Source organism: Equus quagga, chromosome 12 (assembly GCF_021613505.1).
Source record: "Equus quagga isolate Etosha38 chromosome 12, UCLA_HA_Equagga_1.0, whole genome shotgun sequence".
Lineage (NCBI taxonomy): Eukaryota > Metazoa > Chordata > Mammalia > Perissodactyla > Equidae > Equus > Equus quagga.
In genome coordinates, this window is record NC_060278.1 from 80,338,842 (window position 1) to 80,362,032 (window position 23,191).

General features: G+C 46.0%; 1 protein-coding gene across 2 annotated transcripts; it reads right to left on the minus strand.

The window, feature by feature from the left end:
* Positions 1-5,500: 5,500 nt before the first annotated feature.
* PRNP (prion protein) lies at positions 5,501-21,511 on the minus strand. 2 transcript variants are annotated; one of them, XM_046678791.1, is made up of 3 exons: positions 21,291-21,509; positions 18,424-18,526; positions 5,501-7,911 (listed from the first exon to the last, which is right to left on the minus strand). In XM_046678791.1, the coding sequence occupies exon 3, from the start codon at positions 7,899-7,901 to the stop codon at positions 7,134-7,136; it is 768 nt and encodes a 255-aa protein (XP_046534747.1). In that variant the 5' UTR covers positions 7,902-7,911; positions 18,424-18,526; positions 21,291-21,509; the 3' UTR covers positions 5,501-7,133. The 2 variants fall into 2 exon arrangements, with proteins under 2 accessions (XP_046534747.1, XP_046534748.1); XM_046678792.1 differs by lacking the exon at positions 18,424-18,526 and having other exon boundaries at positions 21,291-21,511.
* Positions 21,512-23,191: the final 1,680 nt, after the last annotated feature.

Consider the following 23,191-nt stretch of genomic DNA (forward strand, 5'->3'; position numbering starts at 1 on the left):
GCTGGATTCCAGGGGCTGTATCGAGAATGGAAACATTTCTGTTTGCTGTGCAACGAGCACTAGGAGGTAGGCACCCTTGGAAATCCTAAGTGGAGTGGTGAGCAGTGGCCCTGTCTTTTGAGGGCACAGAGCAATGCAGACAATAGTATTTTCATTATGAGAAGGCTGGGGGAGTGTGTGAGTGTGGGGTCCCCACCAGGCCCTCACAGTCCTGGGAATGCCTTTCAACTGTGTCGAGAGAAACACTGGCACATTGCTATGACATTTCTAGAAAGATGTATTATGGGCTGAATTGTGTCCCCACAAAATTTGTATGTTGAAGTCCTAGTCCCCAATACCTCCAAATCCTTCGAAGAGTTTAAAGTTAAGTTAAAATGCGGCTGTTAGGGTGGGCCCTAATCCAATATGATGACTGGTGTCTTTATAGAAAGAGATGAGGACACAGAGACACACAGCAGAAAGACCATGTGAAGACACAGGGAGAAGACAGCCATGTACACGCCAAGGAGAGAAGCGTCAGAAGAAACCCACCCTGTTGATACTTTGATCTTCTGGCCTCTGGAACAGTGAGAAAATACCTTTCTGTCGTTTAAGCCCCCAGCCGCTGGTTTGTTACGGCAGCGGCAGCGCTGGCAGGAGAATAGAGATGACACAGTCATCCGGGAAGGCAGGGGAAGTGGGATCCTGTGAGGTTTTCTGAAGTGATTGGGTTGGGTAAAGATACTGAAAGCAATATCTTTGCCCAAAACAAAGATTAAGACATTGACTTTGTTTTTGTTTTTTTGTTGTTTATATCTAGAGAGGGAGGGAGGAAAGGCGCAGATTTGCCAGGACAGTTAGGGAGAAAAGGCCACCAGCCCCAAGCATGCTGGTGGCCTCCAGCCTGGGGGCTCCTGCAGGGGGTGACCCATACCCTAGGGCTCTAGGGGACCCTGGTTTGATTGGAGGGGGCCATCACCTGTGAATAACCCTTGGGCCCTGGCTGAAGGTCACCCTTGAAATCATGCAGGGGGGCATGTATGGGACAGCGAGCAATGGTCTTGTCCAGAGGAAGGGGCATTTTAGACTGAGCTTGATTTTAGGATTGCTGACTCTTCCTCTAGGTACCACTTGGAGTCAGCCGAGCCCCCGAAGCTGGAGCCCTGCAGAAGACCAGGGGGTGCCTTTCACAGAGGCCAGGAGTTGTGCCCAGTGCCCCAGGCCTGGGACCTCCGAGCCAAACACTTAAATATCATCACAAAGCCAAGGCAAAGAGTTTCCACAATGTACTTCAGGGAACACGCTATCTGTGTGACCTTGGACAAGTGACAGAATGTCTCTGGGTATCAGGTTCCTAAAACGGGGACCTTATGAGGATCAGACAAAGCCACATATGCCAAGTACTGGGCACGGAGCCTGGCACGTGATACACCTTCAAAAACTGTACTCAAGTGTGAGAAAACGCTACAGACAAGATCCCTAACGGCACACTGGCTGGGAGGGTACATACCATTTACGGAATTAAAAAGAATAGTTACTGATCTCTTTCTCATTATAAAAGTAATAGTTGCTCACTGTAAAATTTCTGGAAAATATAACAACAATACAGAGGAAAATAAAAATCATCTGTTATTCACCACCCAGCAATAAAGGCCTCTGTATTTCTGGTATTTTTATTTTCTGTGTATTTCTATGTTTTATTTCTTTCTTTGGAAAAAGAAGGATACATTGCCCTTATAGGTTCATACTCTGATTTTCACTTAAAATTGCATTATACACACTTCCTCATGTAAAGAACAATTCTTCTAAAGCATGCTTTTTAGTTGCTGTGTGGTATTCTATTGCATGAAAGCACTATAATTAAAAAAATTTTAAATTCTGGCTCATTATAATTTTTAAATCAAATTGATGGGCCATCTGTGGCTCTAAGGGTCAGATCTTAGAAGGGAGTGTTAGCAAATTCCCTGGCGGAAGCAAAAAGACTGTTGTCATTTGACTGGTAGGATCCTACGAATCTGAGCACATGTTACAAGAAATTTCTGTAGCACCAGCCACGTTCTAGAGGCTCATCAAAAAGGTGCTGGGGAAGCATGGGTGTATTTGGACCAATTAAATGTGGGGACCTGGGAAGAAGGTAAGGAGTAGCTGCCCCGGGTGGTAAATTGGCTGCAAGGCACCAGTGTGAGGTCTACTGCTTATCTGCCTGGATGCACCTCAGAAGGGAGTGAGCCAGAACCAAACGCGACGAGCCCCGGCCTGTCTGAGAACTTGAAAACACTTACATGGCTTGCAATGTTTGTAAAAACTAATGGCTTTATTGCAAAATCCTTTACTGCTTTCTCCTGGCAGCTGTAGGGCAGGCCCTGGAGGAAGAGTCTCAAGAGAGGCCTCCAGCCTGTGGCCACGATAGTTTCCTCAACCTGAATCCAGCCACTGCCTGTGGGGGCCTTGCGTTCATGGGTGTGGACAGCCAGACCCACATGTCCAAGCTCTCTCCAAGACCCCTTCCCCACATGGCCACCCCTTTGCTACCTCTGGCCATTGAGGTGTGTCCATCTGTGGTCCTCCATGGAAGGTCGGGCAGATAAGAGGCCTGTGCAGGCCCTAGAAGGTGGCTTGGGACCATTTGGCCAGAGAATTCCAACATCCTTAGTACCTGGAATGTGGTCTAGGAAGAGGGGCAGAGTGGCTCTGAATGGAGGCCTGGAAGGGGACCTTTAAAGCCCACAGTGAGGGCAGGGGCCTGCGTCTGAGGGCTGTGCGGAGAAGCCAGTGTCTCAGGCAGAGGGAGCAGTGTGGTCTGGGGGTGCGAGGGCCTCAGAGGCCTAACTTCCTGCCCCATCTGGCCTTGTCTTGGAAATTGTGGGCAATTTCTACTGAGCAAGTCATTCCGTTGAAAGTTTAAGGCAAGTAGGGGCCCTGGGGGAAGGTGTTGCAGCAGGGGTTTGAAACCTCCTCAGAGAGAGTTTCCCCGGGGAGACAACTGACTCTGCTTGGCTCTGAGGGGAGCTCCTGGCCAGCCTCACCACTGCCTGCGGGGGCTTGATTCTGCTGACTGGCCCAGGCGGGCGGATTGTGCTCTGAGAGCAGGAGAGGCAGCGTTTAGGCCTAAATCAAGAGAAGGGGAAGACTCGCCACCCCTAAGCTCCACACCCGAGGCTCCTGGGCTTCCCCAAAGTCTTGGCCAGGGTTAGCAGACACGACTTGGGCCTCTAGGTCCTTGTTTCTTAGAGTGTGGCCTGAGGACCGACAGCATCGCATCCCCTGGGAGCTTGCAGAAATGCAGAACCTTGGAGCCCACCTCAGACTTGTGGTCTCAGAACCTGCACTTTGACAAGGTCGTCAGGTGACTCGTGTGCATATCGGAGTTTGAGAAGCGCTGGGTTAGTGGGCTGGGTATCACTCTGGGTTTAGAAGAATCTCTCATGAAGAGTGGGCCTCCGAAGTCAGCTGGGCCTCCTGCTTGGCAGACAGCAAGACTAAACCACCGCCTTACCCCTCCACTGCCATTCATCCCTAGAGCTCCCACCTCTCTCCTCCTTCTGGAGAGTTCCCAGGGTATGTCCCAGGCAGGTGCTGGGTCTCCCCAACAGCTCTGGGAGTATTTCAGGGCTGGGCAGGCTTCTCTTTCTTTTGCATCTTCCTGGAGAGCAGTGGAGCTCTGTGTGCAATCTCGAGATCAGCAGCATTACCTGGGAATTTGTTAGAAATGCAGATTCTCAGGTCCCACCCTCTGGAGTCAGGAACTCTGGGGTGGGGCCCAGCAACCTGTGTTGGACAAGCCTCCAGGGGTTGCGAGCAAAGCTCAAGTATGAGAACCACGAGGGCCTTGTTCCAGTAAGGTCCACAAAACCAGCACAGCATCATCAAGGAGCTCATGAGAAACGCAGACTCTTGGGCCCCACCCCAGGGCTATGAGTCGAGACCTGCAGATTGGTGAGCACATGCGAGTTTGAGGAGTGCTGCTCCAGGGCAAGAAAGGGGCGCTGACTCTCAAGGAAGGGACAGCTGTACAGAAGCAGAGGTGTACCACGTGGCCCAGGCGTGTGCAATGGAAGGTGTGGCTTCCTGGAGAACAGGGGTTGGGCAGAGAATGAAAATGTAAGGTTAATGCAGGATGAGCTAAATCCTTGGGGAGGAGTTTCGAGGAGCCAGAGAGGCACTCACCTGTCTCAGGTACAAATGAACCATAGGATGCTCAGGTCAACGTGAGGTCCGAGTCTGAGCCCGGGGAAGCTCAGGTTCTGGCCGGGATTAAGCCTCCCACTAGGATGCGAAGCAGTAGAGACCCAAATTTCCTTCCAAAGGCAGAGGACGCTTTTTTGGTCTCAGCCTCAGAGGGAGAAGGAAAAACAAAGGTGACACCTGACGATTCTCAGGAAGAACCCTCTGTGATGGTCAGACATGGTTACTATATGTTGGTCATTTTAAACTGATTTTAAATTTTTTTAGTAAAAATTCCTTTAGCTCAACTCACAGGAGTTGGAAGTAACGGGAACACAGGGGCCTGAGAAAAATACAGATGGATTTTGTTCTCTTTAGCCCTCAAAATACCTATGCTTTGAATGACTGAAGTCTTCTCCATGGGCTACTTTTGAGAAATTATGATTGGCAGATAACGAAGAGTTTATTTTTAAATAGTTAGAAGTATGGCCAAAAAGGCAGCCTGAAAATGGTTCTAGAAGTTTTTATGTTAAGGATTAACTTTTGAGTAATTCTTTTAAGACTTTATGTATGTCATTTGTTTTAGTAGTTTTCTGAATGATGGGGTTTCAAGGTGTTGAGTTTCACCTTTTCGTTTTTAATTCTAAGTTGATCCTCTGATGACTGCGGGATATTGGCATTTGCTAAGGAATTAATAAATATTGTGATTTCAACTACTGTCACCTCTGATGATTACTTCCTGCCGTTGGTAAATTTCAGCTGCAGAAGAAGAAAACCTCTGCCCAGGACACCGAGAGCTTCTCAGGCTAGGGCCTCAGGCTTGGGAAGAAGGCAGGAACCGTGTAGAATGAGGAGAAAGATGGTGACAAATGAGAGCGAGAGCGGCCTCCTGGACCGACGTGTTGTTGAATTTCAATCCAGAGAGTGATTGTCACTGAGGCTCCCAGGGTCTGGAGATCTTTATAACCTGATTTCGGGGGGCAGGCTTAAAGTAGGTACTTTAGAGCTTGTTAAGTTTCATTTTAATCAAGAAAATCCCCTATTTCAAATTCCAGGACAGAAAGAAGTTTCCAGAGTACAAGGACTGTCTTCCTCTGCTGCAATAGTGGCTTGGCCGTTGACCTAGTGCCAAGCACACTTAGGTACTTGCGGAAAATCGAGGAAAAAAGGACAGGGCAGCAGAGATCAGCTGGCGTGTGGCTGGGAGTAAGGCGGAGGGCAGTGTCAGGAGGGGGGACGTGAAACATTGGCCATCAGAGGCGGTGTGGGGACTGAAGGGGCCACTCTGCTCAGATTAACCCCCAAATTGACCCTGCCAACCCAGGGCTCCACAGTGAATACAACTGCGAACTCCATGGAAGATGCTCATCTTAGCTCCTGTTTAATTTTAGTCAGATACTAACATTTATAAATTTTTTATACAACAAAACAAGTACATGCAAAGTTACAAATATAGAAAATATAAAGTACATGCATATTTCAAAGACCACTTTGGATCTTCATACAAAACTATTCAGTGCACGCTGTAAGCCTAAGGACCACGAAAAAGGGTTTCCCACAAATCAGGTTATTTAGTACCTTACAAAAACAGGTAACGCATTAGATACTTCAGATGTTAACTGCTCTAACCAAAATGTCTAGGTTTGTCATATGCAATATATATATATATTTTTTTTCCATAGAATACCTGCACAGTGCAAGCCAATAACATTGCAGAATAGTAATATACATCTGCGAGGTGACAATATTGAACATCCAGGGAATAATTTTACTTTACTTAAATAACAGTAACAAAACTTTTTCCCCCCTGAGTGGATCATATTTCTGTCATCTCCAACCTAAGATTTTTTTTTTGATTCCTCCCCTATTCTTTGATTCAAAAGCCAATTACAGAAACTAAAGACTGAATCTAATTCTGGTTTTTGATGATCATGAGACAGCAATGAAGAAATGCAAGCATTTCTTTTCTTTGTACACTAGTCATTTTCTTCATTCCATAATCCTCTATAACAACGGTGTTTTTACAGCTGCAGCTCCCTCTGTTAAAATCTCCTAGCTTCACCGAAACAACGTTAAAATCATCCAGCTTTCTAAACAAAGATTTGCTCCAGTGTCCAGAAGTAATTTAATTTTTTACTGTCTTAATTATCTATAGTTTAATTATTTATAGTTTACTAAAGAAAGGAATGCCACATGTAGGTGCTTTAAACATCCAGAACGGGAGCTTGCCTCCAAGGGCACCACTCCCAAATGTTGGATTTTTTTAGTCCCAGAAGCCTAGTTGCGTTCATTCCCTGTGAAAATGTCCTCTGCCCAGAGGTCTAGTGCTGCACGAATACTCACTCTCAATGCAAGAGCTGCTGTGCAGCCCATCCTGCAAAATGCAAACTGTCACAGTTCTCTGTAGACACAGGGCACACGCTCTCCAGCTGGCTGAGCCTGGGCCCAAGAACTAAGGATTTCTAGTTTTTTTTTTTTTGAATGGGTATCATGTGGCCTCCTTTTAAGTTTGGCAGAAATGCTGTTTAGACAGGAAAACTCAGTCAGGTTTTCTTAAAACGGATGAGAAAATTTCTTCGAATTGCTACAAAATCACTGCTAAGATGAGGCATTAGTGTACTGAGCTTTAGCTGGAAGAAGGAGCTGGAAGTATTTAGGTAAAGGTATTTGAAGGCTGTTTTGAGAACTGTTTTACCCTCAATCTGTTGCACTAGACAAAAAGATAAGCCTAGCTCAATCAATGATTATTTGCTGTTACCCTCTTCCCAGCCCAGCACTGGCCCACGAAGGACTCATTCAAACAGGGCTTGAATAAATAGCATCCGGGGTCTGCTCTGCATTCCCCAGTGCCCATCAGTGCCAAGCGTATTAGCCTACGGGTGAGAAGAGAGAAGCAAGGAGACACCATCACTGAAAGGGCCGCAGGTAGACAGCCCTTCCCCAACCCGGTAAAGAAAGATTGAGAAGATGGTGAAACAGGAAGGCCATCCTCATCCCACTATCAGGAAAATGAGGAAAGAGATGAGGAGGACCACAGGTGGGGAGGAGAAGAGGACCACGCTCGCCCCTCTTTGTTGAAAAGCCTCGTACTCTTTCTGGTACTGGGTGATGCACATCTGCTCCACCACGCGCTCCATGATCTTGACGTCGGTCTCGGTGAAGTTCTCCCCCTTGGTGGTGGTGGTGACCGTGTGCTGCTTGACCGTGATGTTGACGCAGTCGTGCACAAAGTTGTTCTGGTTGCTGTACTCACTTACCGGCCTGTAGTACACTTGGTTGGGGTAACGGTACATGTTTTCACGATAGTAACGGTCCTCATAGTCATTGCCAAAATGAATGAGGGGTCTGCTCATGGCACTCCCCAGCATGTAGCCGCCGAGGCCCCCCACCACTGCCCCAGCTGCGGCAGCTCCTGCCACATGCTTCATGTTGGTTTTTGGCTTACTGGGCTTGTTCCACTGACCATGGGAGCCACCTTGACCCCAGCCTCCACCACCATGGGGCTGTCCCCAACCACCACCGTGCGGCTGACCCCAGCCACCACCATGGGGCTGACCCCAACCACCACCATGGGGTTGACCCCAGCCGCCACCGCCCTGGGGTGGGTAGCGGTTGCCTCCAGGACTGCCCTGCCCGGGGTATCGGCTCCCCCCAGTGTTCCATCCTCCAGGCTTCGGTCGCTTCTTGCAGAGCCCCACGTCACTCCATGTGGCCACAAAGAGAACCAGAATCCAGCCGCCTACGTGGCTTTTCACCATGATGACTTATCTGCAAAATGAAGAGGGTGTCAGTGTCCTACGTTTACAGTGAGACCACTTCACGTTGGCTGCATAAGGAATGAACGCACAGCAGTGGCATCAGCACCTGCTCATAAAGGCATGTCACACTCTGCACTTCTCTGCAGCACTCATGACAGAAGAGTCGTAAGGAGAAGGTTAACACAACTCTTTCTCCTTCTCTAAGGACAAATTGGATCTTAAAATAATTTCTGGCTCTGTTTCCTGGAAACTTGATAAAGGTGGAACGCCACCAATGTTGCTTATGGTAAAAATAACCTCTGATTGATACATTGCACCTGGACTGGAAGGAGCTGTAAACACCTTGGGGGGCTTGCCACGGCTTCCAGCTTCTTGAGAACCGTGATTATTGCAACCAGGCATGTCCTTGCAGGGACCCTGGAAGCTGTGCCCATTGGGCTGTCAAAAGGGATACCAGTTCCTGGGGGGGCCTGGGGCTTCTACGCCGGGGGGACCCATGACCCACCAATGTGGATTTTAGTCCCTTGCACCTGAGCATTCACTCATGGAGGGTTGGGTGGAGACGAGTCCCTGGCTGCGGGTGGACTGCCCTGAGGACACTGGCGTGGCCCCTGTGGAAGCCTCGTGAGTCTAATGTCGTTAGGAAGACCCCGAGACGGGCGCTGTGGTAATGAGAGAACTTTCCAAACAGCCTGCTCCTGTCTTCCTTTCTCAGCGGGACGGAAGCAGGGGACGAGTCTCTTGTTTGCTGCCGTCTCCTCAGGGGCTAGAGCAGGGCCTGGCACCGGGCAGGCCCACAAAAGATACTTGTTAAGTGAAGGAGTTAATATCCCCTGAACAGATAAATGCCGGTAAGAATTTCCTCAAAGGAACACAATTTTTTTCAAAACAGGAAACACGCAGGATTTTGCAAGCCCACTTATAAATTCATCTTTTTCTCTATAGACAAACAGACAAATGGGGCTGCCCAACGTGGGGTAAGAATGGCTATGTCACAAGAGGTGCAGTTACTCACTCAGTTTTAGTTCAGCATTTAATGGCTTACGAATGACTTGTTTTCTCCTAAGTTTTGGTACAAAAGAAACATATCTTATATAAAAGGGCTAGCACAGTCTAGGAATAAACAAACAAATCAAGTACCCAGGATGATAATTTATGCCCCTCTGCAGAGTGTACATTCATCAAATTAAAAAATCTCCTTTCTGACTGAAGATCTCACATGCCCTGGGCACTCAGTTCCAAGGGCAGAGATCAAAGACACATAGTGAAATGATTATTAAACAGTGTCTACTGTACCTCACATTGAACCACACACTCCAAAATATCATCATGTGCCGTAAAAACCAAACATGGCATATCCTCTAACACTGATGTTAGTCTTATCCCCAGCACTGGGATTATCTCCAAATAAAAGTGGCATCAAATATGAGAAAATTATTCTCCATGACCTTCAGAGACAAAGACTAAATGGGATAACACTCAGAGGAAGAAGAAGGATTAAACAAGCAAATGAGTTAGCATCCTGTTTATGTTTCTACTGTCTTTACTGAAATGTCTTGGTGGTCTTAAGTGAACATAAATATATTCAAAAGTTACAAGCCTAGTTAAACTGCTCAGATCATGCCAATTAGGATTTTTGGAGGCTCTTTCGGGTAGGGGTGAGAGGGCAGGGTCCTGGGACATGCTCACTGGCCTCCTCCTTGCGCCCACGTCTCCTGGCACCCTGGTCTTCTGCAGGCCTGTGTCCCTGACCTATGCTCCATTTGCTCAGCTCTTGGCCTCGTTGCAGCTCATACTTCTGCTCACACACTTCCAGAAACGGAACTAGGAGACAAGCGCCCCAGTCAGTAACTCCCGAGCCCAAGGGGTTTTATGTCAACACCTCTTTCGTTCACCCCAATGAGCCGAACCCAGCCAACAGCCTGGAGTTATTCTTGAATTTTCTCTCATAGCATGCAACGAATCTATCAGCAAATCTTATCAGCTCTATCTTAAAAATGAATCCTAAATCCCCAAACCTCTCACATGTCCCAACACCCCCGTGGTAGCTGAAGCCCCCATCACTTCTCACCTGATTCCTACAGCAGCCTCCAACCAGCCTCGCTGCTTCTCCTCTGGTCTCCACTGTGTGTTCCCCACACAGCAGCCTGAGACAGGCTTCTAATAAGCAGGTCACACTGTGCCTCTCCTTGATGCTCAGGATAAGACCCAAAGTCCTGACCATGCGGGCTAGGCCCCATGTGACCCGGCCCCACCCTGCGCCTCAAACCCGACAAACACTTTCGCATCTTGGGGCCTTTGCACTTGCTGTTCCCGGGGCCTGAAGGCTCTTCCCCCCGTTACTTACATGGCTCAGGACTGCTCTAACGTCCTCTCAGCAGGGCTGTCCACGCCACTCCAGTTAAGTCAGCAGTCCTGTCCCCCTCCTTACCCTGGTTCATTTTTCTCCAGACCAGCGATGCCAACTTGACATCTATTCTTTCCTGTCTGCTTATTGTTCCTCTTCTCCAGGGGAGTGTACGCTCCCCCCGGGGGTGGGGAGAGAGTTTTATTTTGATCTCAGAAATGTCCCTAGTGCTTAGATGCAGTGCCTGACTCACAGACATGCAAAACAAATGCCGAATGAATGGATGAGCGTGACAACATCTGTAATACAGCCTAAGAAATAACCAAACTAAAGAGTCACAATGGATATCTAAAGTGAACCATATTTTCAAAACATTCTTTTCGGCAATGGCCAGCCGTCTAACATCCACAGTTTGGTTAAATGAACATTTATTTCATGTGCCGTCCACTATGGCAGACTCTGGCCGATGGAGATGTTGTCTGAGACGGTCAAGGAGGGAGGAAGAAGGGCTTGCAAGGGGAGTGAGTAACACTGAGTTGGGCTTTGAACACACCTCGTTCAAGGTCCTAAGAGTTACAGCTCTGTAAGCTCATGCAGACACACGAGCAGCTGACAGTACCACACGGTAAAGGAGGCACAGAGAGGGGCTCGGTCCTTGCGGAGCCAGGTATAGGAGGGGAATGGGGCCACAGAGCATTCAGAGTGGAGACGGTGAGAGAGAGCACTGGCAGATCTGCGGGCCCCAGGGGGTTTCATGGAAGTGGAGCTTCGGCGTGCAGTGGAGAGGCAGGCAGGGGTCAGGTAACAAAGGGCCTCATAAGCAAGGTGAGCAGACACCTGACTTGCTCAGCACAGTTTACACGTTTTGTTCCTGTGCAAATATTAATAGTGCCCCTTTCATTCTCAAGGCTGTCCCAGTCCGGATTGCTGGGTTATATGGTCAGCCTAATTAGAAGGCATATGAAGTAGTCTGGACCTGAGGGCACTGAGGAGCCACTAAAGAGTTCTGGGTTCCCTTTTGGAAAGAACATTGTGGAGAATGGACTGAGGACTGTGTGTGTGTGTATGTGTCAGGATGCAGAGAAACTAGTCCCAAGGCTAGTTCAGTCGTCAAAGTACAGGATGGCGGCCTTGGCCAGGGGTAGGAGAGTAACGGGTGGTTTGATTTAGAAGGTGGCTTCTGGAGGGCTTGGGGTTTGACTGGAAGACGAGAGATGGGAAGAGCTGAGGTGACGCCTGGGTTTCTGGATTGGGCAACTGTGTAGACAGAACACAGAAGGTGGAACAGGTCTGGAGGGAAATAAATGAGGGGTTTGGCCTTGGCAACACTGTCATCAAGCTACATGTGGGACAAGTGACACCAGTAGGCAGTTAGCTCGGTGCATCTGGAGTTGAGGAATGACCACGGACTGGAGATACCGGCACAGGGCATCAGAGACACAGGCATGTGTTGTTGGTCAGTATTTCATTAAAGTTGAATTCTGGATAAAGTTGGATAATCGTAGAATATATTAAGACAAGATCATTTTAAAATCAGTTGAGAACAACAAAATCAACATTTAATTAAGAAAAGTATTGGGGCCGGCCCCGCGGCCAAGTGGTTAAGTTTGCGCGCTCCGCTTCTGTGGCTCAGTGTTTTGCCGGTTCGGATCCTGGGCGTGGACATGGCACATCACTCATCAGGCCATGCTGGGGCAGTGTCCCACATGCCACAACTAGAAGGACCCACAACTAAAAATACACAACTATGTACTGGGGGGCTTTGGGGAGAAAAAGGAAATAAATAAAATCTTTAAAAAAAAAAGAAAAAGAAAAGTATTAAAAATCGCAATTACATTTTGAAGTAGAGAATCATTTCTAAAGATAGGAGGGGCTCAAAACTTACAAGAGATCTTGGAGAATTTCTTTCTGTTTGTGATAAAATTAGGAAGATCTTATATCATTAATCTAAACCTGTCACTCTATAAATTAGGCTACCAGGGTTCAGGAAGGTCAAGTGAGAAATCCGTGATTACAGCGTCAGTTAGTGAAATTTCTGGGAATAGACACTGGCTTTCTGAATCCCAGGCTATGCTATGACACTAGTCATATAAGATACTCTCTGGGAATGTCAGACTTAATCCTCCAGTACATTTCAAAACATTAAGTATCAGATAAAGGTTAATACCTACTTATCACTAAGAAAAATGCTCTTAGCAGACTAGGAATAGGAGGAAACTCCCCTAACTTGATAAAGGCTATATAATAAAAACAGCAAACATACTCAATGGATAACCCCTGAGTGCATTCCCTTTAAGATCAGAAATAAGACAAAGGTGTCCATTGTCACAGGACTGGAGGTCCCGTCCAAAGCCATTTGCAAAGACAAAGAAGTAAGTGGTGAAAGAATTGCAAGGAAGGAGCTCGAGCTGTCATCTGCAACTACTGTGATCATATACATAGGAAATCCAACAGACTCGACAGGTAACACAAGACCCAGTGCGAGAGTTCAGTAAGGCTGCGGGATACAAGATCAGCCTACAAAAGTCAACAGCATTTCTCTATAACAGCAGTAATTGACTAGAAAAAAAGTTTTTTTTAAATAAGATATTCACAATAGCAATCAAAACTGTAAAGTATCTAGGAACTGCCTTAACTGAAAAAAGAAAGAAAGAAAGAACGAAAAAGAAAAAGACTGGGAGAAAAAGTTTTAATCTCTAATAAAGAACGTAGAAGATGATCTGATAAAATGGAAAGGCAGTTCATGGTCTTGACTGGGACAACTTAGTATTATAAAGATGCCAATTACCCTGAAATGAACATATAATTTCAATAAAATGCCAGTCAAAATTCCAGTTGGACTTTTTGAGAAGTTCAATAAATTCGCAAGGGGAAAGAAATGTCCATGAATAGCAAACTCAACCTTAAAAAGAAAGAGTAAGGGGTCAGCCTGGTGGCACAGCGGTTGTTTGTGCATTCTGCTTCAGCGGCCTGGGGTCCACGGGCCTGGATCTTGGGGGTGCATCTATGCACCGCTTAAGAAGCCATGCTATGGCAGGCATCTCGCATGTAAAACAGAGCAAGATGGGCACTGATGTTAGCTCAGGGCCAATCTTCCTCAGCAAAAAGAGGCAGCTTGGTGGTGGATGTTAGCTCAGGGCTAATCTTCCTCCAAAAAAAAAAAAAAAAGGGAAGAGAAAAGAGGAGAGTATCTGCCATATCAGACATTAAATGCTACTACAAAGCCATTGTAATAAAGACTGTATGGTAAAAGTCTAGGAAAACAGAATGGCAAGTTCAGAGACAAACCCTTGTATATAAACTCTAGTAGGGACTTGATATATGATAAAGCGGGCACCACAGATCAATGGAAAAAGGAAGGTTTGTTTAGTAGACACTTCTGGGAAACTGGAGAAAAACAAAACTGGATCCCTAATACACATGCAAAAGCAGACTCCAGATGGATTACAGACCAACTGTGAAAGGTACAGTGCAGCACGAGAAGAAGAAAATACAGGTAAATGCCTTTGTGACCCGGAAGAGTGGAAGAAGGACTTCCTAAACAGAAAGCACAAACACGAGGCAAATAATTGAAGAATTTTATTACATAAAAATTAAGGATTCCTTGACAAAAATATCTAAAACTAATAGCAACAAATGTTGGAGAGGTTGCGGAGAAAAAGGAACCCTCATACACTGCTGGTGGGAATGCAAACTGGTGCAGCCACTATGGAAAACAGTATGGAGATTCCTCAAAAAACTAAAAATAGAACTACCATACGATCCAGCCATCCCACTGGTGGGTATTTATCCAAAGAGCCTGAAGTCAGCAATCCCAAAAGTCCTGTGCACCCCAATGTTTATTGCAGCACTGTTTACAATAGCCAAGACATGGAAGCAACCTAAGTGTCCAGCAACAGACGAATGGATAAAGAAGATGTGGTATATATATATACAATGGAATACTACTCAGCTGCAAAACAGAACAAAATCATTCCATTTGCAATAACATGGATGGACCTTGAGAGAATTATGTTAAGTGAAATTTTCAAAGCCAGCAAGAGAAAGATAATCTGTGTATGACTCCACTCATATGAGGAATTTAAAACTATGGACCAAGAACAGTTTAGTGGATACCAGGGGAAAGGTGGGGTGGGGGGTGGGCACAAAGGGTGAAGTGGTGCACCTACAACATGACTGACAAACATTAATGTACAATTGAAATTTCACAAGATTGTAACCTATCAATAACTCAATAAAAAAAAAATTTAAGGATTCTTGTTCAACAACTACAAAGAACACCAAAGACAAAGCTACTAGAAAGAGCCCACAATGATAAACAAAAAACATGTGTATGTAAGACTGACAGAGGATTCATTTCTAGAACCTACTAGGAATTCTTGCAAAGAAGTAAGAGACAGTAATTCCAATAGAAAAATGGCCAAAAGATACAAACTGATAATTTACAGATGAGGGAAAGCCAAAAGGGCACGAAAAAAATATTCAAAATCACTAAGAATCAGATAAAATGAGACCAAAAAAAAATGATATATCACTTACACTTATCAGGCTAGCTGAAAAAAAGAAAGTTGGCTAATGGAGGGGAGGGATGTGGAAATAAAGGAAACCGCATGACTATCCAAGGAGTGTGGGTAACGTAACTGAATATCAAGCATGAAAATAAATTAAATGATTATTCAATTCAAAAGAGAAGAAAACAGAAAACGAAAATTTCAAAATAAAGGGTCATAGTTATAAAGAAAGAAGTAACAGAAATGAAAGCAGAATTTAATAAATAACACCCAGAAAAATGTGGAGTTTCTAAATAAAATCAAGAGTTGCTGGAAAATATAATATGCACACAAACACGTATCACTGGAAACACAACAGCTCTATTTTGGGAAAGAGAAAGGGAAATAACCTTCGAAAAAGAAGGCTTTAAAAGGGTAAAAACTTACTAGAAACAACTTTGTTTTATGAATTAAACACCTGAGTGAGATGGATTGCTTTTCTACTATGTAAACTACAAAAAATCGACTTTAGAATTCATTTGATAAATCTTCATAGAATCAGTAGTATGCACCAGTTTTTAAACAAATAGAAAACTTGAACTGACCAATAACCAGAGAAGAAACGGAGACAAAACGTTGTCAAAAATTACATATTTCGTATAACGTAATGTTTACTGTACAATAACTTTTGATTCATTCAACAAATATTTAAGTGTCTTCTAAGGTTCTTGCATCGTGCTAGAGGCTGAGGACTCAATGGTGAGTAAGATATTTAGCTTGGTGGGTTCGAGGACCAAAAGGACCTACGTGTCTAGAGCCTAAGACAGAGAGCAAGTGGCCTGATGAGATCAGAGCAGGTGAGCGCCAGATCCCGAGGGCCTCAGTGGCCAGAAAGAAAGTCTCCCTTTGATTCTGAATACAGTGGGGAGTCGTTAAAGGGCCTCAGGAGAGTACCATGACAGGACTGTTTTTACAAAGCTCACCCAGACTGTTGCATAAAGAAAAATTAGGGGGCCAAGAAAGGAAATGCGGGGACCAGTTAGGAAGGGTCTGAAGGAAGATGGAGGTGTGGGCTGGGATGGTTACAATGCAGCCTGGGAACTGTGAATAAATGAGATGTGTTTTGCAGAAAGAACCAATTAAGACTTGCTGTTAGAGTGGATGGAGAAGTGACAATTGACCAGGTCTGCGGCTTTCATAACCAAGCAGAAGGCAGTGATAGCATCTACTGAAGTAGGGGAAACTGGTGGAGGGCCATGGTTGGGAGAGGAAACCAAGAGTTTCAATTTGGACCCATGAACTTGGCTACAACTATGAGACATTCCAGCAGGAGTATCAATTTAGGCAATTGTTTTAGGAACCTGGAACTCAGCAGAGATAAACATTTGGATGTCTTCCTGAGAAGGAGCGTTTATAGCCAAGGGGATAAAGGGTCGAGATTCAAACCCCAGTATTTAGAGTGCAGGCCTCAACACTCTTGGCCACCCAGCCTCCAAGAATACAGGTGCCAAAATCCAAAACAAAATACTACCAAACTGATGTGACCAATAAGGATTATTTTAGGAATACAAGGATGGCTCAGAAATCAGGAACTCTATTAATAGGGTAAGGGGAAAAAAACCCTAAGATTCTTTCCAGATGTTGAAAAGTTTTCAATGAAAACCAACATTCCTAATTTTTCTAAGTTTAAGTTGTTAAAAAAGGTTTCTCTAGAACTAGAAGGATAGCTCCTTTCCATCACGCTGGCATTACACACACAGTCCACACCCTACCCTAACTGAAAGAGGAAAGGCATTCTCATTAATGTCATGAACAAGACAAGGATGCAAGCAATCACTGTTATTTTAGATGGTTCTGGAAGTTCTAGCCAAGTATAATTTTCTATCTGGAAAATCCAGGAAAGTCACCCAAAAATGTCTTAGAATAAATAAGTGAGTTCATGTGGGTGGCCATTTTTGAAATCAATATATAAAAAAACCAGTGAGTTCCCAAATCAGTTGTAATTATTTATAAGGTTTAGTGTGGAAAAAACATTCCACTCATAATGGCAATAAAAAATTAAAAATATCTAGGATTTAACTTAAAAATAGATAGTAGGACTTACATGAGGAAAGCTATAACATTTTACTGAGACGTAAAGGAGACTGGAAAAGAAAGATGTACACATTTTTTGGTTGGGGAAAACCAATACTGAAAGATACCAATTCACCTGCAAATAACCCATAAAGTCAACATAATCAGTCAGAATTCAAAGGAGATTTTAAAGAACCTGATGAAATGATACTCAAAATTAAGAAGACTGGAGAAATTACTGAACAGGAAGAAAATCTAGGGCACACTTGGCCTGCTAGGCGTTAGAACGCATTGTAAAGCTACAATAAACAAGATCACGTACATTGGCGCATGAGCAGAATGGCAGAGCAATGGAACTAGAAAGAAGGTACAAAAAAGATCCACAGATTACTCAGTCATCCTATTCCCATTTATACATAGGGACTGAGAGGAGGAATTCTCAGTTCTGGTAGGAACTTGCCCAATGGTCGTGTGCCAGGGGCCAAACTTCTGATACTCAGAACATGTTACAACTTGAAACATAATTGGTGAAATGGGAAAGTGGCACCAAACAGCCCCCGTATCCCCCACTGCTCCCCTCTCGGGGAAAATTTCCTGTCTTTCCCGAGCTAAGTAGAGTTCATTTGTCCTATTTTAATCTTTTTGAGATCACTGCCCCTTAAAGAATCTGATGCAAACAATACAAAAGTTTGCAAAACATTTTGGGGTAGGGGGTTTTCACTGGTACCCTGCGGCCCAGCCCCGGTTTGAACAGGGCAAAGGACCCGAACCTGGTCCATCATCAGAATGACCTGCCGTGCTGTTTCCAGCAGCAACACTGCTGGAGCCTCTCCAGGCCCACAGCCTGGGAGCGTCTAGTGATGGGATTTGGGAATCCATAAAAGCTTCCCAGGAAATTGCACTGCTAGCTAGGCTGCAGAGCTGGGCCCTCAAAAGTACAACACTTAACATTTATAATGCTTTTCATAAAAGGGCATACCTCCTTTTGGAATGATCACATAATATTATAACAGCAATAAATAGAATATAGTAGGAGAAAAAGGATTAACAAACTGAGAAAAAAATTCTCCTGCCTGCAAGCAGGGCTGCACACGCTAATCACCCAAGGATTCTTTCATAATGCTGCGCCCATCACCGGGTTAGATACAGGCACGCTGTGAATGGCTAATACGTATGTAGCAGTTCACAGCTGATATAGTTACCTCGGAAGAGGAAATAAGATCCGAAAAGGGAGAATGGATAGGTAAGTTAAAACCACACAGCTTAGAAAACCTTTCACCTGATAAAACCTTTCGTCACTTGGTTGATGGTCACCTTCCCCGTTAATTTGGTGCAGAAATGTTTATGTTATTTGTTTTATTAATATTATTTTAAAATGGTTGCTTCCTTACCATAATTCAGCACTATTCTAGAGAAAGCTATGGCCCTTTCCCTGCAAAATGAAGCTGATTTTACAGGAAAGGATGACGCAAAGGTGTGAGTTACATATATAGACTCAAGTGGCCTCCAGAGCAGTGGCTTGTAATCACAGCCCTTCCCCGACCCTTACTTTCTGTGACAGTTGGGGACTTTCAACCATTACAAGACCAAAGAGATTCCACAGGGTACGTACATCTGTGTGGCTCAGCTAAGCTGGATTTGTCTCTGGGAAGACAGAATGCTTCGGCTTGGCTGAAACTGCTCAGTTTTCAAATATATTCAGGAGGCCTTGAAAACTACAAAAAAAGAAAAAACCAGAATTGATAAATAAATCTAAGAACGGCTTCTTTTAAAAAAACCCTAACATATAAATTACTAAACCACTAATAAATCTATTCAAGAAAAAAATGAGACAATACTTGAAAAAATGAGGTCAGCTAAAAAAGCAGCACCAATCTCTCTTTTCATACACAGAAAATTGAGTCCCTTTTGTTTACAAAATTGAGACCTGTGAATTGTTTTAAAAATTACATTATTTAGAAAAGCAACACGTCAACAAAAAGAAAATTAAAATCACCGGTCATTTCTATTAAAACTTCAGTTTTATTCTATTAAATTTCATTTTTGGTGCCTTTCCTTTCGGAGCTTTCACACATGCATTCAGGTATGAGTAAATAGATAAAGTCTAGTAACTTGCACTTTGACTTGCCAGTTTTTTTCCCCCCAAATCATGACTTTTGATGGTTACATAATGTTCCTTTCGGTTAATGTGTCATGATTCTCTTAGCTGCTGCCCTGCTGTTATACATTTAGGCTGTTTCCCAGGTGGGTCTAATTTTAGATCATTGTCCCCAGCATATGTGCCTGCATATGGCTTTCTTTTTCCTTGTTTATTTCTTCCATTGCCAGTGAATTCCCAGAAGTGGAGTTTCTGGGTCATGGCTTTCCAGCTTCTTAATGCATCACCAGATCACTTTACAAAAAATTTGCACTGATTCACAAAGTCCTCACCGGGGTGTGACTAGGAAGAGAAAAAAGGTACACCTCCAAAGGTCAGATTTATGTAGATGGTTAAAATGAATCCCGGCAACAAACTCCGGAAGTAGGTATCATTTCCTCTATTTTATGAATGGATAAAAGGAGGATTAGGAAAGTAGATGACCTGTTCAAAGTCCCAAAGTTAGCTGCAGAGCCATTTTTCTAATCCCAAAACCCTGCCACCTCCCCAGATGACTGAATATGCAAATTTCAGGGCAACCTTCCAGTAGGGGTTGCTGTTACTATTACTATTACTTTTGTTGTTTTTGTTATTAGACATAAAATTATAAACCAGTCTTGCTAGAATTTGTATTTTATTTTGTCAATGATTTGTTTCACCATTTATCCATTATAATCTTGTTATTTTCCTTTCACGAGTATGGAAGCCTTGTGTCAGATACAAATAATATGCAAATCACAGAAAGCTCTCTGCTTTCTTTGCCTTTCTGGTTAGTTCTTTTTCATTGTAAGAGCTTCTTGGTGTTTGTGTAGGCAAAATCGTTCTTTTTCATTGGTGATTTTTTTCTTTTTCAAATCTGAGAGTTGTTAATTTTCCAGAGGTCTCGCATTTTAATTCAATTTTTTGTTCCTATTTTTTTCTGATAATTTGATTTGTAAAAATCTTTAATCCTATTCTACCTGGAGTTTTAAGTAAGGAAAAGGGAAACAACTCAAACGTGCAGCACGTCGGGAACTGCTTATTAAACCGATGCTCTAAGTTCAAGGAGATACCGCGGCCACGGGGATACTGATGGAGGCCACCGGATAATCTGGATCAGGGCGGTGAAACCGCACTGTGTCGTGTATGAATCTGGAGACGAGTAGACTGAAAACCAGAAAGCAGTGGCTTAGGGATGGTGAGGGTGGATATGATGGTGGTGGGTTTACGATTTAAAAAATCTACTTGCTATAGCTACTCCAAAGAGAAAAGGAAAATACCGGAAAGGGACAGTAGGAATGGATTTCTCCCCATTGTTTAGACAAACGTGAAGGCGCCTCCTGCACAGGTCGGGGAGGCTGATTGACCGAGGGGCATCCCCCGGCCGGGACCCCTCCCTCGGAGCCCCACCGAGGGCTGAGTTCTCTCTTTTCAGAGGGACAGGAAAGAAAGTGAAAAGCGAAGCCTGCGGGTCTGCCACACCTGGGGCCAGCAGGAGAGCCTCTGTCCCGGCGGCTTGGACGCCCCAGGCCCGCGAGTGGAGGACCAGGCCGCCCGAGACCCCTCCCAGGCGGTAGCCAGAGTCCCGCTGGCGGCGGCTTCCTCGGGGACGGCGCTGGCCGCGCGGATGGCAGCCGTGGACAGCAACCGTGGATGGCAGCAGGCTCCTCCTGCTGGGAGGAGCGCGGCGGCGGCCCCCAGGTCCCCGGGACTCCTACCCCGCCGAGGCCCCGGCCCCGGGCGGGCGCCCGCTCCCTCCGCCCCGCCCCGCGCACCCTCTGGGTCTCGGGAGGCGCCGGCCTGGCCCAGGGGCCTCCCCGTCCCCGTCCCCGCCCCCGGCCTCCGCCCGCCGGCTCCGCGGGGCGGCCAGCAGGAGGGACGCCGGGAGCCCGCGGCCCCAGGCGGCTCTCCCCGCCGAGCGCCCCAGCGAGCCCGTCTGCGGCCGCGGCAGCGCGGGGCGATCGCCACTGGCTTCCCCGGCCCGGGGCCCCTCTGCGCGCGACTCGCCCCTGCGGCTCCCGCCGCGGCCACGCGTGAGGGCGGTGGGGGGGACGGACAGACCCCTCGGCACCACCTACGTCCCTCCCGGGGGGCTCGGCCAGCCGCGCCCCCGCTCCCATGCCGAAAAGAAGGCATCAGAATGGCAAAACAAGCGGCGTCATCCCCAAACTCGAGCAGCCCGAGCCCGCCGCGCCCCGCGCCCGACAGGAAGCCCCCGTCCCTCCCCACGGTCAAGGTCTGCCCCCACCGACCCGGCCCCACGGCACGGGCTCTCGCTCTCGGTCACCGCGGCCCCCCGCTCTCAGGTCCTCTGCCCCCGCCCCTGCCCCCGCTGGGCATGTGAAGGCGACAAGGCTGTTTACCTGCCTCCGGAGGACGGGAGAAGCTCGCAGCGCCGCGGCTGTCAGCGACTGGCGCCGAGTGCCCGCGACGCGCGCGGCCGGGGAGGCGCGGCGTGGGCCGGGAGGCGGGGAGGGCGGCCGCGGCGCCGCGCGGAAGTCAGCGCGGGGACCAATTACCACCCGGCCACGCGCACGGGCGGGCGCACCTGCGGCCGGCGGCCGGAGCTGATGTTAAAGGATGCTGCCAAGCAGTGCCGGGAATCTGAGTCACAGGAAAAAACGCGTTGGGATTCGCTTAAACACTTGCATCAGGAGATACCGCCTCCCTCTGTCATCACTCCCTGACGTTGCTCATTGACTATAAAAATCATCTTTAAAGGGAAATTCGGCCCAAAGCCCCAGGTCCCCCGTTACATAATGGAGAAAATGAAAGGTTAGGGAATGAGAAGGCAATTTCTGGAACTTTGTTGGTAACCAGAAATTTCTAGAGGGAAAAATTTTGCTAGCCTGGATGAAGCCCAGGATTTATGAGTTTTCATATAAATCCTTAAAATTTGAGGCCTACTAAGGACATTGACCATCAACTGTTCATTTACTCAGTTTCTACTTATTATGTACAAAAGAGATGATTTAGATTGTGATATTCACAAATGAGAAAAATACACTCCATTTAACAAGTCCACTCTGCACATTACATGAAGTATCTTGTATATGTGTTCTTGCTCATTATTTCTGCTAAGAAATTAGATAGGGGTTTGTCTCATGTAAAGGATGGCCAGGGATGAAGTGACAGAAGGATGAGAGAGAGTTAAGGGGACCATATAAATTATTACCCAAATTAAGGCACTTTTGACAGTGAAAGAGGCACCAATATTAATTAAGCTGGGTCAACAGGCATAAACCAGGGCTGTCCTGGGAAAAATGGGACATCTAGTCCCCTTGTTATGGGCAAGAGGCTCCCCCAAGCTTGTAAGAAAGAGGCTTAAGAATGTTGAGATAGTCATTGGAAACAGGATTTGGATTAAATACTTGTGTCCCAGGATGGATCTCCCAAATGGGAGGGGACCCATGGTGAGGAAAGGGAGAAGCCAGAATTGTACAGAGTAATGTGAAACAGGGCCAGGTAAGATTTATATGATGTGGGTGGGGGCCTCAAAGATTGGCTGGGAAGGGGAAATGAGAGGTCTGGAAAACACCGCCATTGGATGAAGATGATTCAGTAACAGAACTGGGTGGCGGCCACCTAAAAGTGGGCAGTGATCTTTCTGATCAGTCTTACGTAATGATTAAGTTGATAGTACTTTTAGAGCCTTACCTTCTTTCCTCAGAGATGGCTCATTTTGAGGTGAACTGGGATTGTGAAGCATCATTTTGAGTATCATGCTGGAGTGGGGCTGGGTGACCAGATCAGACTGGACAAGGGACTGGCTTCCCTGTGCAGGAAGGGCTCTGTCACACTTGGTTATCTTAAAGAACAAGAATTCAACGGAGTGAATTTAAAGATCTAATTGACTTCATCCATCTATTCATGAATCAGACAGCAGCCCATCCAGCAGATACATAGGAGCTCCAAGGAGTTGTACAAAATGTCGGGTTTATATAGGCAGAAAGAGAGTGGGACAAAGAAGTTAAAAAAGTGGAGTATTTCAGGCTAGGTCACCTTCCCTTAGGGGCACTCAGAGGGTCTTATCAGGTGGATTACCTCAGTAGTGTTGCTCAGGAAATTCCAGACGGATTGGTTTAAAATTCCACTCCTGGGAGAGGCTGAAACTGTGATTAGCTTAGGTATTCAGTGTTGGTGGGCCTGAGCATACGTGACCCCATTTGGGGCCTGTTGTTTCTTTTTAACACTTAGAAGACGCTAAAACTCATCTTTTTCTCAAAAGAATCCCATGCCTACTGGCTGAATGTTCTCCCTCCTT

Coding starts and splice junctions, on each gene's coding strand:
- PRNP (XM_046678792.1), bottom strand. CDS start 7,901: ATGGTGAAAAGCCACGTAGGCGGCTGGATTCTGGTTCTCTTTGTGGCC.